At 49.3% G+C, this 16,916-nt stretch overlaps 2 protein-coding genes across 9 annotated transcripts in view; one reads left to right on the top strand and one right to left on the bottom strand.

Moving 5' to 3' along the window:
- Positions 1-16,916, top strand: part of LOC126077377 (uncharacterized) — a 1,154,420-nt gene that overhangs the window by 1,076,400 nt on the left and 61,104 nt on the right. The gene's annotated exons all lie outside the window — the stretch shown is intronic.
- Positions 1-16,916, bottom strand: part of RGS12 (regulator of G protein signaling 12) — a 162,866-nt gene that overhangs the window by 107,196 nt on the left and 38,754 nt on the right. For 7 of the 8 annotated variants that reach the window (XM_049886649.1, XM_049886653.1, XM_049886652.1 and 4 more), the window contains one exon: positions 14,184-16,141. The exons of the other annotated variant lie outside the window; for it this stretch is intronic. In XM_049886649.1, coding sequence (XP_049742606.1) covers positions 14,184-16,043 — 1,860 coding nt within the window. In that variant the 5' untranslated portion in view covers positions 16,044-16,141. The remainder of the gene's footprint in view (positions 1-14,183; positions 16,142-16,916) is intronic. 8 annotated transcript variants of the gene reach the window in all.

The following is a 16,916-nucleotide window of genomic DNA, read 5'->3' as shown; positions in this document are numbered from 1 at the left end:
ATAACTGGTGGATTTGAATTGCCGACCTTTTGGTTAGCAGCCAAACACTTACCCGCTGCCAGGCTCCAAGGCAGGAAAGGAGTGCCCGTGGGAGGAGCGAGCACCCAGTGGTCAGGAGAACAAGAGGCAGAGGGTAAGATGATTAAATCTCAGCAGCCTGGACGGAGCCTGGGGGTGCTGGGCCCCCGACCTGAGAGGGGTGCTGCAGTGGGTGGGGTGCCGCAGGGCCGGTCCCGTGAGGGCTGGGAGCTGCAGGGGGGTTCAGCTGCCTGGGGAGGACCGGCCGCTGCCCCACATTACAGGGGGCAGGTGGGAGGACCCTCCTCTGGCCCACTCAGTGAAGAACTCGTTCAAAGGGCAAAGGCTTCCCTTCTCCCAGGAGGGGCAGGTGCTGGGTAGACACAGCCCCCAGGGGCCTGTTTTCAGGGCCCCTCCCTACAGTACTCACCCCGTACGTGTGAGGCATAAATAACCCCAGAGAAACGCTTCCACACACACACCTGGAGACACACACACCTGGAGAGACACACACCTGGAGAGACACGCACCTGGAGAGACACGCACCTGGAGACACACGCACCTGGAGACACACGCACCTGGAGACACACGCACCTGGAGACACACATAACCTTCACAGCAGCACTGTTAGCAGTTCTGTAGAACACAGTCACACAATGGAGTATTATAGTTAAAACAAAGGAACTTCAACTACAGATAACAGATGAACAAATCTCTGAACCAATACTGAGTTATTAAAAGGTTGCAGAAGACTGAATTATAAAGCCAAGCAAGCAGCACAGGACATTGGTGGTTCAGTAAGAGAATTCTCGCCTTCGATTCAGGAGACCTGGGTTTGATTCCCGGCCATGCACCTCACTCACAGCCACTGCCTGTCTGTCAGTGGAGGCCTACGTGTTGCTGTTCACAGAGCTTCCAGACTACGACAGACTAGGAAGAAAGGCCTGGCGATTTACTTCCAAAAATCAGCCAATGAAGACCTTATGGAGCACAAGGGTCTGAGCCACACCCGATCACGGGGATGGTACAGGACCAGGCAGTGTTTCTGTTGTTCTGCTGTGCAAGGGGTTGTCAGGAGTCAGGAGCCGCCTAGAGAGCAGCTAACAACAGAAAAGCAGCAGCAAGGCCAGTCGGTCTATCACTAGAGGACGCCAGCCCTCCGAGCACCTCAGCTTCTGGCAGGAGCCTGGTGGCCTCGGCTCTGGACAGCCTCACTTTTCCTGGACACCATACAAAACACAAAGGGAACAATAAACAGTGCCTGTGTTCACGTTTCCTCTCCTCAGCTGTCCGCCCACTCTTGTCCTTCGGATCCTTTGAACTTCAGCTCTGTCTTCCCTGGGGAGACCCCGGACCATGTCCAGGCTGGCCAAGCACCCACAGTGACCTGCATCCCCGTGTTTTCCACACATTTCTGAGACGTCCCTCTTGACCTGGCACCGTGCCCCACAGACAGCATGCCACCAGTGTCCATGGAACGAGCTGTACCATGCAGAAGGCTCGGGGCCTGGGACACATCCCCACACAGCCTCCACACCCGGGGAGTTTTCTCCTAATGGGAAGTCCTTTAGCGTCCCCCATCAGGCTGACTTCTCATCCACTGTTGCTGGGGTCTGCACCCCTTCCTGTGCACTGGGGCAGGGAGGGGGCCACCATAACGATCAAAGCTGGTGTTTGCACAGGGACATTAAGCATGGGCCTTCATCGTGGCCTTTGTCGAGTTGTCCCGAGATTTTTTTCATAATCTATTTTAAAACTTCCTCTCATTGTACTAGAAGAACTGCACAAAGCATGTTTGCGGACTCGCGCACTCTCCTGCTTGGTATATGATGAACCGTAACCAGCGCCACGGTACACCGACCAAGGTCATATTAAATGCATGGAAACCCTGGTGGCGTAGTGGTTAAGAGCTACGACTGCTAACCAAAAGGTCAACAGTTTGAATCCACCAGGTGCTCCTTGGGAACCCTATGAGGCAGCTCTTCTCTGTCCTGTAGGGTCCCTATGAGTTGGAATCAGGCAACTTTTTGTTTGTTTTTGGTGTATTAAATGCGTGTATTTCTGTGGGCTGCTGCTTTCACTCAGCATGCCTCGGGGAGTTTTCCATGGCAGTAGAATGTGGCCCCACCTCGCTGTGGCCACAGCTGCTCACTGCTCCCTCCTGCAGTCACCACCCTCCCGTCTCAGAAAGAATCGAATGGTCACCTAGACACATGGCCACCCAGCTAAGAGAGGAAAGGGGCAGCAGCGGGCTACCCTCCATTCTCCCTCTTCTCCGGGGTTGCCGCAGAAAAGAAAGGTGACCCAATCAAACCTTGTAACCTGCTGATGACAGGCCCCCAGCAAACCAGCGGTGGTACCTGCTGGCGGGAGAGCCCTCACCTACTACCTGCTAGCAGGAGAGCCCTCACCTACGGAAAGCTTCCAGCAGGGTGGAGTCGGTGTGACTGATCAGACAGAAGAACTGATGTGCTGCAAGTGTGGTGCTGGCAAAGAATGCACGGTGGGCTGCCAGGACAAACCCGCTGGGCTTAGAAGAAATACAGCCAGGATGGCCAGACTCTGGCTCACTCACTTTGGACATGTCATCAGGAAAGACCCATCACTAGAAAAGAACATGATGTTTAGTAAAGTAGAGAAAATGAAGGAAGCCCTCAATGAGATGGATTGATACAATAGCCATAACAATGGACTCAAGCATGGTAATGACCATGAAGACGGTGCAGGACCAGGCAACATTCTGTTCTGTTATACATAACGTAAGGTCCCTCCACGGCACAAATGGTTTGCACTCAACTGCTAACCAGAGGTTGGTGGTTCAAACCCACCCAGCAGTACCATGAAAAAAAGGCCTGGTGATTTGCTTCTGTTAAGACTGTTGTTGTCGTGTGCCATCAAGTCGATTCCAACTCATAGTGACCTTATATGACAGAGTAGAACTGCCCCATAAATTGTTATTGCTAGGTGCTGTCTTAGCCATCTAGTGCTGCTGTAACAGAAATACCATACATGGATGGCTTTAACAGAGAGAAATGTATTCTCTTACTGTCTAGTAGGCTACAAGTCCAAATTCAGGGCATCAGCTCCAGGGGAAGGCTTTCTGTCTCTGTCGGCTCCGGAGGAAGTTCCTTGTCATGTGTCTTGTCATGTATCAGTCTTCCCTTGGTCTGGGACCATCTCAGCACAGGAAACTCAGGTCCAAAGGATGCGCCTGCTCCCGGCACTGCTTTCTTGGTGGTATGAGGTTCCCAACTCTCTGCTAGCTTACCTCTCATCTCTTAAGAGAGATAAAGGTGGTGCAGGCCACACCCCAGGGAAACTCCTTTTACATTGGATCAAGGATGTGACCTGGTAAAAAGACCTGGTAAGGGTGTTTAAATCCCACCCTAATCTTTTCAACATAAAATTACGATTCCACCCTAATCCTCTCTAAAATAAAATTACAATCACAAAATAGACGACAACCGCACAATACATGTAATTATGGCCCAGCCATATTGATACATACATTTTTGGGGGGACATAATTCAGTCCATGACAGGAGCTGTTGAGTCAGTTCTGACCCATAGCAACCCTATGTGCAACAGAACAAAACACTGTCTGGTCCTGTGCCATCCTCATAATCGTTGCTATCTTTGAGCCAATGATTGCAGCCACTGTATCAGTCCATCTTGTTGAGGGTTCTCCTCTCTCTTGCTGACCCTCTCCTTTACCAAGCATAATGTGTTTCACCAGGGACTGGTCCCTCCTGATAACATGTCCAAAGTATTTGAGATGAAGTCTCACTATCCTTGCTTCTAAGGAGCATTCTGGCTGTGCTTCTTCCAAGACAGATTTGTTCATTCTTTTGGCAGTTCATGGTACATTCCATATTCTTTGCCAACACCATAATTCAAAGGCATCAATTCTTCTTTGGCCTCCTTTGTTTATTGTCCAGCTTTTGCACACATATAAGGCAAATGAAAACACCACAGCTTGGGTCAGGCGCACCTTAATCCTCAGGGTGACATCTTTCCTTTTTAACACTTTGAAGAGGCCCTTTGCAGCAGATTTGCCCAATGCAACGCGTCGTCTGATTTCTTGACTGCTGCTTCCATGACTGTTGATTGTGGATCCAAGTAAAATGAAATCCTGGACAACTTTGATCTTTTCGCCGTTTATCATGATGTTGCTCATTGGTCCAGTTGTGAGGATTTTTGTTTTACTTATCTTGAGATGTAATCCATACTAAGGCTGTGGTCTTTGACCTTCATTAGTAAGTGCTTCAAGTCCTCTTCACTTTCAGCAAGCAAGGTTGTGTCATCTGTGTAACGCAGGTTGTTAATGAGTCTTCCTCCGATCCTGGTGCCCTGTTCTTCTTCATATAGTCCAGCTTCTCAGATTATTTGCTCAGCATACAGATTGAATAGGTATGGTGAAAGGATACAACCCAGATGCACACCTTTCCTGACTTTAAACCACGCAGTGTCCCCTTGTTCTGTTTGAACAGTCGATGGCCTCTTGGTCTGTGTGCTGCAGAGATTACAGCTGGGAAAATCCTATGTAACATATGGTGTCGCCATGAGTCGGAGTCAACTTGATGGCAACAGGTTTGGTTTGGGTTCTTCTTAATATATGTAAGGTTGCCATGAGTTGGAGTGGACTGGGCTACAACAACATCTAGTGTGTCTGGGATTGCTCACGGTACCCTGGACTCCTGGACTACAGGGTATGGCTCCCTGGAAGATGTTGCACAAACTATGTAGCTATCAAAAAGTTATCAAATTTACTGATTTTATGCCAAAGTTCATAGCAAAGAAAACGAAAATAAAGTTCTGCAGCATTTCTGAATCAAGGAACCCTGTTCTTTGCCCTCCATGCATAAATCTTCCTTTAGAAACTCTTAGCGAGAAAACACTCAGTATCTGTTTGAGCTCCTCCAGTTACCAAAAATGCATTCATTTGCAATTTTCCTGATTGGTAGATATTTTTATGACAAGTTTACGATGTTTGGACCAAAGCACTAATTTTCCTTATATACAAAGAGCTCTCACTAATCAATAAGAAGAAAACCAACAATCAAATAGAAAAATAGCCATGATATATGAACCACGTATATGCAATAAAAGAAATATGGATGGCCAATTAACACATATATCTGAATGCTTAAAGTCACTCATAATCAAAGAGATTCAAGTTAAATGAACAAAGACCTTTCCTTTCCTATCCAATGGGCACAGATATAAAAGATAACGTTCAGGGCTGTCTGGGTGAGGAGAAAAGGGTATTCACACTGCAGGTGGAAATATAAATTGAAAAACCTCTTTGGAAGGCAATTTGACAAAATTAAAATCCACGAACACTTAGAAAAACAGCAATTTCACATCTAGGAACTTACCCAAAAGACATGCTCACATACGCACAAAGATACAAACTTAAGGATGAAATCTGGGAACAACCTGAGGTTCCCATCAAGTGGAGACTGATGAAGTAAAAGATGGGACCTGCGTCCAGTGTAATACCATGTAGCCAATACAATGAAGCAGAGCTCCTGAATGGACACAGAATTGCGTCCAAGAGAAAACGTTAAAGAAAAAAAAAAAAAATCACAGAAGTATATAATCCAAGGCACATTTTCAAAGAAGGAATAAAAGGGAACGAATACTCCCGAGGCTGCACTGGGGAGTAAGCAGAGATGAAAAGACTCACTGGTCTGTGGGCAGTAGTTCCCTTTGGGGGCAGGGCAGGAGGAGGCGGGAGAGGCTGAAAAAAGAATTGAGGACTTTGACCTTTTCCAGTTCCATATGATTTGTTTTTGTCATTTTTGTGGAATTATCATACACTACTTTTAGATACTGTTATTATGAACAAAGAGTGCAGAACAAGGTAGTGAGCACCCACGTGCACCACAATAAATAAGAAATAAAACTTTACAAACAGAAGCCCTTCCCTGATCCTACTCCAGGCCCTGCTCTGGAGAGGCACACCCGTGTTCACCGGGGGTTCCTCGTTCCTGCACTTACACATTGCTTACACTGTTACCGCATGGCACAGATGCACACCCCATCTTCACCTGGACTCCTCATTCCTGCACCACATATACGTTGCTTACACTGTTACCGCATGGCACAGATGCACACCCCATCTTCACCTGGACTCCTCATTCCTGCACCACATATACGTTGCTTACACTGTTACCACATGGCACATACGCACACCCCATCTTCACCTGGACTCCTCATTCCTGCACCACATATACGTTGCTTACACTGTTACCACATGGCACAGATGCACACCCCATCTTCACCTGGACTCCTCATTCCTGCACCACATATACGTTGCTTACACTGTTACCGCATGGCACAGATGCACACCCCATCTTCACCTGGACTCCTCATTCCTGCACCACATATACGTTGCTTACACTGTTACCACATGGCACAGATGCACACCCCATCTTCACCTGGACTCCTCATTCCTGCACCACATATACGTTGCTTACACTGTTACCACATGGCACATACGCACACCCCATCTTCACCTGGACTCCTCATTCCTGCACCACATATACGTTGCTTACACTGTTACCACATGGCACAGATGCACACCCCATCTTCACCTGGACTCCTCATTCCTGCACCACATATACGTTGCTTACACTGTTACCACACGGCACAGATGCACACCCCATCTTCACCTGGACTCCTCATTCCTGCACCACATATACGTTGCTTACGCTGTTACCACGTGGCACAGATGCACATCCCTAAGCAATGGATGGAAACCCTCGTGGCGTAGTGGTTAAGTGCTACGGCTGCTAACCAAAGGGTCGGCAGTTCGAATCTGCCAGGTGCTCCTTAGAACCTCTATGGGGCAGTTCTACTCTGTCCTATAGGGTCGCTATGAGTCGGAATCCACTCGGGGCACTGGGTTTGGTTTTTTTTTTTTGTTGAAGCAATGGACAGTACTGCTTGCATGATGTCAAACTTTATAGAAGGTAAAGTGCTGTACACCTTATGTGTTTTTCCTTTTTTAGTAGCATCATTTTTAGATTTATTTGGGTAGATACAAGTAGCATAAGTTCATTTAGACTGAGCTCTTGGGTATTCAAGTATATTCCTATATTCCACATTTGTTCCTCCCATTCTCCTGTTAACGGCTTACTGAGCCTTCATCACAGCACCAGCTAGGAGACAATACTCTGAAGGAATGGGGTTTGGTCTTAGAGGATTCCATACATGACTAGAAGACCATTATAGGGTGCTGTATCTCCTAATGCTAAAATACAGGGGTCTGGGAATCAAGGAGTAAAAGTGGGAGTGGATCCTCCCAGTATTATACCTGAAAACCCAGTTGCAGAATTTTTTGCTTCCCATTCTGGCAACTTTGAGCTCTGATGACTTGGAGGTCTTAGTTCCCAAAAGGAGAAGGTTTCCACCAGTGAACACAATAGTGGTTTCCCTGAATTGGGAAACAAGTCTACCATCTGGCCATTTGGGGCTCCTCAGGCCACTGAACCAACAAAGGGATTGCTCTACTGAAGTGACTGACCCCAGTGACCAAGAAGACACTGACCTGCTGCAATCCATGACGGCAAAGAGGACTAGAACCCAGGGGGTTCTCTAGCGCGCCTCTTAGTGACTCCAGGCTCGATAGTAAAGGGTGATTGAAAGCTACAGCAACCAAAAGGAGGCAGGACCACCGAAGAGCCGGACCTTCCAGAATGAAAGAACTAAGAACCGCAACCAGTGGCAGTGCTGACTGAGGGCAAAGAACATCTGCAATGAGTCATGGAAGAGGCCTCTCGACCACGGCTTCGTGATCGATGACAGGACGAAGACTGCAGTAGCTTCACGTTTTCTCCTTGCTGGTTAGGTGTGTATATTTATTTGTACAATTTAACTATTTTTCCTTCTTTTGCCTTCCTCTGATTTGATACAAGTTTGTTGGAAGTTAACTTTACAATTTAGTCTTTAGGCAACAAAATATTCGTGGGACAATGACTGAATTCGATGAGTAATTAATACAGCCAGCAGAGGAAATAATGACTACCGGGGGTGGTGACATCAGCAAAAACAGTTGAGTAAAGACCTGCAAAAATCCTCTCCTCCATTAAAGCAATGAGAATGCTGGCAAAAATAGTCGGAATCAACTTTTTCAGAACTCTGAAAATTAACCAAAAGCTTGCAACAATCCAGGCAGCATTTATGCAAGGAAAAGGCTGAATCTTGTTAAGAACAGTAAACTTCGTGGTGTTTTCACTTGCCCTATTCCCACACCCTAGGACTGCAGTAGCCTTGAAGACCAACAGCTTCCATCATAGTGAAAACCAGTCACTTGGCAACCACCAGAGGAGACAGAACAGGAGCTCCTTCAAAGCCACATTCCCAGAGAACTGTCATTATGTGGCCTGGCTGGTGGGTTCCTGGAGGACCCCACTTAGCAAGCCTGTCTTTTTTGACCTGACTCAGAGCTCATCCAGTTCAAACAGTCTCTTTGCCAGGGGCATTTGTTGAAAACAACCAGAAGCAACTGTTGAATATCTCAGCTGCCTGAGGCAGTGATAACAGTTGGGACAAACAATAGGCTAATCAAAAGGCTTGAAAGGAAATGCTAGGAAAAAGCTCTGACATATTCCCAGGAATCTAGAAGGCCACCCTGCACTGTACATACACTCAGCGAAGATACAAGAAGGCCCTAAGTGTTCGCCTATGGCTAATCCTGGGACTCTGCAGAAGCCAGAAGTGAAGGCTGAAGCAGAGCTGTCAACAGTGGGGTGCTGACGGTGTGGCAAAGACTAGGAGATATTGGGTCCAGGCATCTAAGGACATCTCTGTCCAATCATTAGCTGACCATTAAGCTAACCTGGGATCCCTAGTGGCACACTGGTTAAAGCGCTCAGCTGCTAACCAAAAGGGCAGCAGTTCGAACCCATCAGCTGCTCTGCAGGAGAAAGCTGTGGCAGTCTGCTTCCATAAAGATTTACAGCCTTGAAAATCCTGTGGGGCAGTTCTACCCTGTCCTATAGGGTCCTGTCTTAGTCACCTAGTGCTGCTATAACAGAAACACCACAAGTGGATGGGGTTAACAAAGAGAAGTTTATTTGCTCGTAGTCCAGTAGGCTAGAAGTTCGAATTCAGGACAGCAGCTCCAGGGGAAGGCTTTCTCTCTCTGCTGGCTCTGGATGAAAGTCCTTGTCATCAGTCTTCCCTCAGTCTGGGAGCATCTCAAAACAGGAACTTCAGGTCCAAAGGATATACTCTACTCCCAGCACTGCTTTCTTGGTGGTATGAGGTCCCCAAGTCTCTCTGCTCACTTCTGTCTTTTTATATCTCAAAAGAGATTGGCTTAAGACACTATCTAATCTTGTAGATCTCATCAATATAACTGCCACTAATCCATCTTATTACATCACAGTGATAGAATTTACAACACATAGGAAATTACATCAAAAGATAAAATGGTAGACCATCATACAAGGGAATCAGGACCTAGCCAAGTTGCCAGATACTTTTTGCAGACAGAATCCAATCCATGACGGGTCCCTTAAGTCAGAATTGACTCGATGGCAACAGGTTTGGGGGTTTTTTGGTTACTGTTTTTTGGGTTTTGTTTTGTTTTGGTTTGGTTTAATAACTCAGGAGCCCTGGTAGCACAGTGGTTAACCAAAAGGTCAGCAGTTTGAACCCACCAGCAGCTCTGCGGGAGAAAGATGGGGCAGTCTGCTTCCATAAAGATTTACAGCCTTGGAAACCCTGTGGGGCAGTTCTGCTTTGTTCTGTAGTGTCGCTATGAGTCAGATTTGATGCAACAGACAGGTTTAATGATTCAGGTCACAGGGATTCTCAAACTAAACAGCAACAAATTTCAAGAGATTACAGAAGGAACCCAATAAAACGCAATGAATTACCGCTTATTTTTAGATAAACCGTGTGTCATATCACATTGCAAAAGTAACTACAAGTCAAACAAATTAGTCTCACACAGAGGGGCAAGCTGGAGACCGAGGTTGTGTCTTAGTCTAAGCGCTTACTTGCCACATGACTGCGGGCAAATCCTTTAATGTTTACAAACCTTTATTCCCTTGTGTATGAACTGAAAATAAAATTACCCACCCTGAAGAGCTTCCAGAATTACTATCAAAGTCAAATAAGGAGACAATGTGCTCCATATACTACTGAACACTATACTATTATTTTCTAACATGAGAGACAACAATTTCATCAGAAGTGTTTGAGTCTTTCGTTTCTGTTACAGTGTAAGTAGTAGCGACCAATACCCTCACTTTCAATACACTTTTGCTCAAGGTAAGAGAGCATTAAAAAGAAACCCAACACTTTATCAAACAAGTGAAAAGACAACCTACAGACTAGGAGAAACTGCTCAGGAACCATATCTGACAAGAGCCCAATTGCCAAAACATACACATTTTAAAAACCTCTACAACTTAACAACAAAAAGACAAACAGCCCAATCAAAAAGTGGGTGAAGGACTTGAACAGACATGTCACCAAAGAGGATTTTCAAATGGCCAACAAGCACAAGAAAAGATGCTCAATGTTAGTACCCATTCCCACCACCAACCATCAGAGAGATGCACATCAAAACCACAGTGAGATACCACCTCACCTCATTAGAATGGCAAGGATTAAAATAAAATTTAAAAAAAAAAGGAAAGCAACAGGTGTCGGCCAGGTTGTAGAGAAAGTGAAACCCTCATCCATTGCTGGTGGGAATGTAAACTGGTGCCCCTGCTGCAGAAAACAGTTCGCCAGTTACTCAAAAAATTGAACATAGCTAGCTCAAAAAGTAAAGAATGTCACCCTTGAGTACTTTTTAAGAATTATCTATTATGCGACCAAAGAGACAACAGTTACTCCAAAGCAGAGATGGCAGGTTTGGGGGCAGTGAGTCTAAGCTATTGGGAGTGAAACAACTGGAACAGAAATAATGAGAACGCTGCTGACACAATCTCACTGAACATTAGGTGTAGAAATTGTTGAATTTTCACAAAAAATACAATATAATATATATATTTTTAAAGTTGAACATGGAATCACCGTATGACCCAGCAATGCCAGTCCTAGGTATACACCGGAAGAAGTGAAGGCAGGAACACAAACAGCAACCTGTCCGCTAGTGTTCACTGCGCACTGCTCACGACAGTCCAAAGGTGGCAACAACTTAAAGGTCCATCGACAGATGAACAGATACACAAACCATGGTACGTACATACACTGGAACGCGTGTTGTGGCTGCCTGCCCTGGAGGGGTCAGTTCTGACTCCTGGTGAGCCCGTGTGACCAGCAGTTCCACCTCTGACTCCCAGTGAGCCCGTGTGACACGGCAGGTCCGCCTCTGACTCCCGGTGAGCCCGTGTGACACGGCAGGTCCGCCTCTGACTCCCGGTGAGCCCGTGTGACCAGCAGGTCCGCCTCTGACTCCCGGTGAGCCCGTGTGACACGGCAGGTCCGCCTCTGACTCCCGGTGAGCCCGCGTGACACGGCAGGCCCGCCTCTGACTCCCGGTGAGCCCGTGTGACGCGGCAGGTCCGCCTCTGACTCCCGGTGAGCCCGTGTGACCAGCAGGTCCGCCTCTGACTCCCGGTGAGCCCGTGTGACCCAGCAGGTCCGCCTCTGACTCCCGGTGAGCCCGTGTGACCAGCAGGTCCGCCTCTGACTCCCGGTGAGCCCGTGTGACGCGGCAGGTCCGCCTCTGACTCCCGGTGAGCCCGTGTGACCAGCAGGTCCGCCTCTGACTCCCGGTGAGCCCGTGTGACCCGGCAGGTCCGCCTCTGACTCCCGGTGAGCCCGTGTGACCCGGCAGGTCCGCCTCTGACTCCCGGTGAGCCCGTGTGACCAGCAGGTCCGCCTCTGACTCCCGGTGAGCCCGTGTGACTAGCAGGTCCGCCTCTGACTCCCGGTGAGCCCGTGTGACCAGCAGGTCCGCCTCTGACTCCCGGTGAGCCCGTGTGACACGGCAGGTCCGCCGCTGTAGGGCTTTCCTGGCTGTCATCGATACAGAAGCAGATCACCAGGCTTTTCTTTTGAGGAGCCACTGGGTGGGTTCAAACTGCCAACCTTTCGATTTACCGCTGAGCACGTAACATTTGTGCCACCAGGCCTTCTTAATGGAATTCTACTCAGCCATAAAAAGAAATTAAGCCCTGATGCATGCCACAAAATGGATGAACCTTGAAAAAATACTGCAAAATAAGTCAGCCACAAAGGGATACTGTACGATGTCACTTACATGAAACAAGGAAACCAAAGATCATTAGTGGTGACGAGGGGTGGGCAGGGGGCGGGAGGGGCAGCTTTTGCTTAGAGGGCAGAGAGTTTATGTTCATGGTGGTGGAATACTTTAGAAAAGGAAAGTGAGAATGGCTGCACAACTTGAAGAATCAACGTCACTGAACTGCACACATAGAAACTGCTGGATTGTTGGATGTTTTGTTGTGTATATTTTCTCCACAATTAAACAGGAAAGAAAGAAACCCACAGCTTGAACATGTCTCTGCTTGTTTCCAAATGGATAACTTCAGGAACATCTGGTCACTCCTCGAGGATCACTCTATTCCTTCGTAAAGTGGGGACTGTGACATCACCTGTGACACCTAAAATAGTACTATGCCCTTCAGCTTACAATTCACCGCAGCCAAAACGAGATACACTGAAGGGGCACGTTATCCGTGAGAGCCACACAGACACTGATTCTCTGTATCAACATAATGACGCATTTACCGTGGCAATAGATAAAACATAATCTGTAAGTAAAAATATGCCAAGAGACGGTGAGTTTCCTGATTTCAAATAAACTTTTAGTAACTTTCCAGGGCCCTTGCCCGCTCCCCTACCCGACCCTGCAGTGAAAACGCAGGCGGAAGCTGGTCCCTGGGTGGCTCCAAGAGGCAGAAGGTTTGCCCCCAGCAGGTGCGCTCCCTGGGGACAGGTGCCAGCGTCCCCTCCCCGGAAGGAGGCTCCAGCCTGGGGTTCAGATCCGCCAGAGACTGCCACGGAGGGTGGGCAGCACACACAGCATGCAACTCCTATAGGAAGTCCATGTAAGATTTGGCAGGAACCCATAGGTACGTTTCAAAACACAAAAGCCTACGCTTAGAGGCATCAAACATCAGCTGCAGCTACTTTGGGAGGTGAGGCTACGGGAGATTGTCCTCACCTCCATCTTCAAATCCTCTTCAATGTGTTTACAGTGAAAAGGGGAAAGTGTGGATGGGGAGTCGCGAACACAAACTTCAGCTCTGCCCACAGCTCCCCCTCCACCAGCCCTGCCCTAACTGCCCAGCAGCTTCTGGAAACTTTTCTCCTGACGTCACAGTGATCCACAGGAATGTGAACAACACAGAAAAGCTGTTTTAAAACCGTTCAAGTTCTGACTGAGCTGAGCGCCAGGCCCCTGTTCTCCCACCACAAGCCCACCCTTTCCATATAGAGCAGCCGGCCTGGCACAGCCCCGTGTCCTCTCCTCTGCCAGCGGTGGCTCCCGACCATGTTTTGTTTTCCTCTCCAAACTCCAGACCCAGCTGCCTGGGAGGCAAAGGCCCCACAGGGAGAATGACGGCCCGGGTTTTTCAGGGCTGTGCTGCTCAAAGGGTGGTCCGCCACCCTTCGAGCCCGCCCACTTAGGCAGACAGGGCTGGGCGCTAAGCATTTTTCATGGCAGGCTTTTCTCAATGGAGGAAAACGGCTCCAGGATCGACACTGTGGTGCAGCCCCATCCTGACAGGAGCCAGAGCCATATAGCCACCTGCACTGCAAGAATGTCCCCACCTCAGGAAGGGAACTGTGCCTCAGAGACTGTGGGGTCAGAAACAGAACTGGGCTTCTAAGGGGCTGCGGGGTCAGACCCACCCCAGCCTCTGCCAGGAGAGAAGGGTGGAAGGAGGGAGGAAGCCTTACTCAGTTGGGAGGGGCCCACTTGCTGTGCACCACCCGCCCTGCCCAGCTGTCCCGCCCAGGACCAGCCTAGGGAAAGGTCAGAACCAGAGCCAGGGCCGGGGCCGGGGCTCCGGGGCAAGACAGAGTCTGCAGCGCAAAAGCACAGCAGACATGCTGTGACAACCAAAACAGGCAGAGTGGGCCGAGAAACCAGGACAGTGGTTTCATCATTAACTGACCAATCAGGAAATCAAGTTCGTTTGTATTAACTACCCAGAACGGGCTTACCTTTTTGTCTTCTTTAGTCTTTCTGACATTTCGATGAGGGCCAAAAATGTTTGGCACCCCAAACGCCTTCCTGGACCACTCACTCTTCTGGGCACTCAGCGGGGGCTGCGCGAAGCTGCCCTCCACCCGGTAGCGGTCGGCCGGGATCTTACTCATGGGCGGGGGCAGCGTGCCGCAGTTGACGCTGGACCACCCATCGGTGGAGTCGGTGTAGGAGTCCTGGTCGCTGGCATGGCCACACTGCCACTCCTGGAGGACGTGGACTGGGAGCCACCGCTGGTGGAAGCCACAGCCAGTCCCCACGGTGCTCCGCTTGGAAGGGGGGACAGAGCTCCGTAGAGCAGCGGGCGGCAGCTCCACGTGGGGTCCGGGTCCCAGATGCTTATGTAAGTCTCGGAACCTGTCGGTCTGTGGGGGGCCCTCGAAGGGGGCGCTCCCCTCCTGATCATGGCAGAAGGCGCCGTTCCAGGGGGGCGCCCAGGGGTGGGGGCCCCTCCCGCCCACACCTTCCCAGCCAGCACCACTGGTGGGGGCATGCTTGCTGGAGCCCCCACCCAAGTCGACCACGAGGACGCGGGCGCTCTTCTCTTCCTGGTTGAAGTTCCCGATGCCGCTGTCACTGTTGCTGCTGGTGCTGTTGTTCTGGTGGGCGTCCGCATCACCGTCCAGGAAGGCCCGGGCCCGCATGCCTTCGATCAGCTCACCCATGTCTCTGTACAGGACGGAAATGAACTGAAGGACGGGGAGAGAGGAGGCTGGGAACTCTAAGCAGCCGTTGGTGTCAGGGTCTGCAGTACACTCAAACCCAAACCGCCGTGCGATGCCCTGGTGGATCTTGTGATTGAACAGGTCAGGGTCCACCATAAACACGTGGCAGGAAGTCCGCAAGACCCCTTCCTCATCCTGCGCCAGGCTCCCATCGTCATTGGTCTGCATGGTCACGAGCCCGAAGAACCGCCTGTCATCAGGGCACAGGGCGCTGAAGGCCAGCTTCTCGGCAGGGTACTCCGCCACCACACCAGCCTTGTCGGTGCACAGCTGCACACAGTCATGCATGATCTTCATGGTCACCAACGAGTGGATCTTCTGCTCTGCCCGCAAGCGCCTCATGCAGCCCCGGATGGCCTGCAAGCTGTCGTACTCCAGGTTGGAGCTGGTAGAGGGCAGCTCAATGGAACCTAAGTAGCCCACCACCATGGCAACGTTTAAAATGCTCGCATCTAATCCAAAATCGTCATGGTTTTCTAGTCCAATGCTGAAAACTGAATCATCGTTAATCACCTTCGCTATTTCCTCCTTGGAAAGCATGTTAGCGTTGGGATTATTGACAGTTTCATGTCCAGTGTCCAGTCGCACTGCAGCCGACTCTGAAAGGCATCTTTGTTTGGGCTTCAAGGGCTCTGAAGGGCTTGCACAAAGACTAGGAGTCTCAAAAATCATGCTGAAAATCCCCCCAGACTGCACTTCTTCAACGACTCTCTCCGCTCTGTTTATACCTAACGCTTTGGAATCAAGCTTGGGCTTGAACCAGCCCTTTCCTTCATAAAACCCAACCTCCTCATCACTGGAGCAGGACTCCAGGTGGCCGAGGCCCTCACCAATCACCATGTGCAGGACACCTGAACATTTCCCTATGAGCTTCACAACATCTTCATGAGATGCCTTCTTCACATTGATCTCGTTGACAGCCAGTATCTGGTCTCCAGCACGTAGGCCAACAAAGTCCGCAGGACTGCCCCTCATGACACAGCTGAGCACACAGGGCGCCTGTCCAGAGAGAGTAAAGCCGTATCCCGCGCGCCCCCGGGCGACCTCCACGCTCCGCGTCCGACGCCACCCCAGCTCCCCCGCTCTATGCATGTTGCCACGTCTCCAAGATCAGGAGCATGTTGAATTAGCCAGGGGACCCATTTCTCAGGGAATGAGCAATGCTGCCACCTTTTCCTTGAAATACTGCCCTAAGGAAGAAAAAGAAATAGCTCGTTATTAAAGATCCTACGTTTCTACTGCCTACTGGTCTAACCTATCATGAATACATTCACCAAAAACGTAAAAAGATTATTCACAACAAACACCATCATCGAAAGCGTCTCGAATTGCCACATGCACGTGACAGTGAAGGAAAGGTAGGACTTAGATATAATAAACTCAAAGACACGCTAGGGAATTGCCCTTAAAAGTAGAAGACCTGCCCAGGATCTGTGTCCTGCTATGATGCTTCTCTCCATCAGCTAAATGCTTCCTGATCTGAGCAGCACAGGGATCTAGCGGCATCTGTCTGATGGAAAGAGAGGAGACCTTGGGGCCCTGACCTTCAGATGTGGTCTGTGGCCAGCAGCCCAGCTCACCCAGGCCAGTGAGAAATGCATGCTCAGCTCTGCCACAAACCAAATGCACCCAAACCGGCATTTTAACAAGAATTTAAGTGTGGAAAGCACGGCTTCCAATGCCAGGTTGGAAGGCTCTTATCTGATCACACATCCCCTCTACCAAGTCGTCTCCTCAGGAAAAGCAGACACCTACTTTCTCTTATATTCCGTGGCCCTGTCTCAATTAATTTATTTTGGACAAAACACTGTGTGGGGAAGACACATTAGCCTGAAACAACCTCAGTCAATACTACAGAGGTCACTCAACAGCAGGCATAAAACCACCCAAAAAAGAAAAAAAAATTAATGATAATTATTTCAGGGCACATGGCTTTATAGTTAAAGGTACTGGCTGTCACTGAAA

The sequence above is a fragment of the Elephas maximus genome, chromosome 5 (genome assembly GCF_024166365.1).
Source record: "Elephas maximus indicus isolate mEleMax1 chromosome 5, mEleMax1 primary haplotype, whole genome shotgun sequence".
NCBI classification, from domain to species: domain Eukaryota; kingdom Metazoa; phylum Chordata; class Mammalia; order Proboscidea; family Elephantidae; genus Elephas; species Elephas maximus.
Note: the sequence above shows the minus strand (reverse complement) of the source record. Positions and strands in the feature narration are given on the sequence as shown.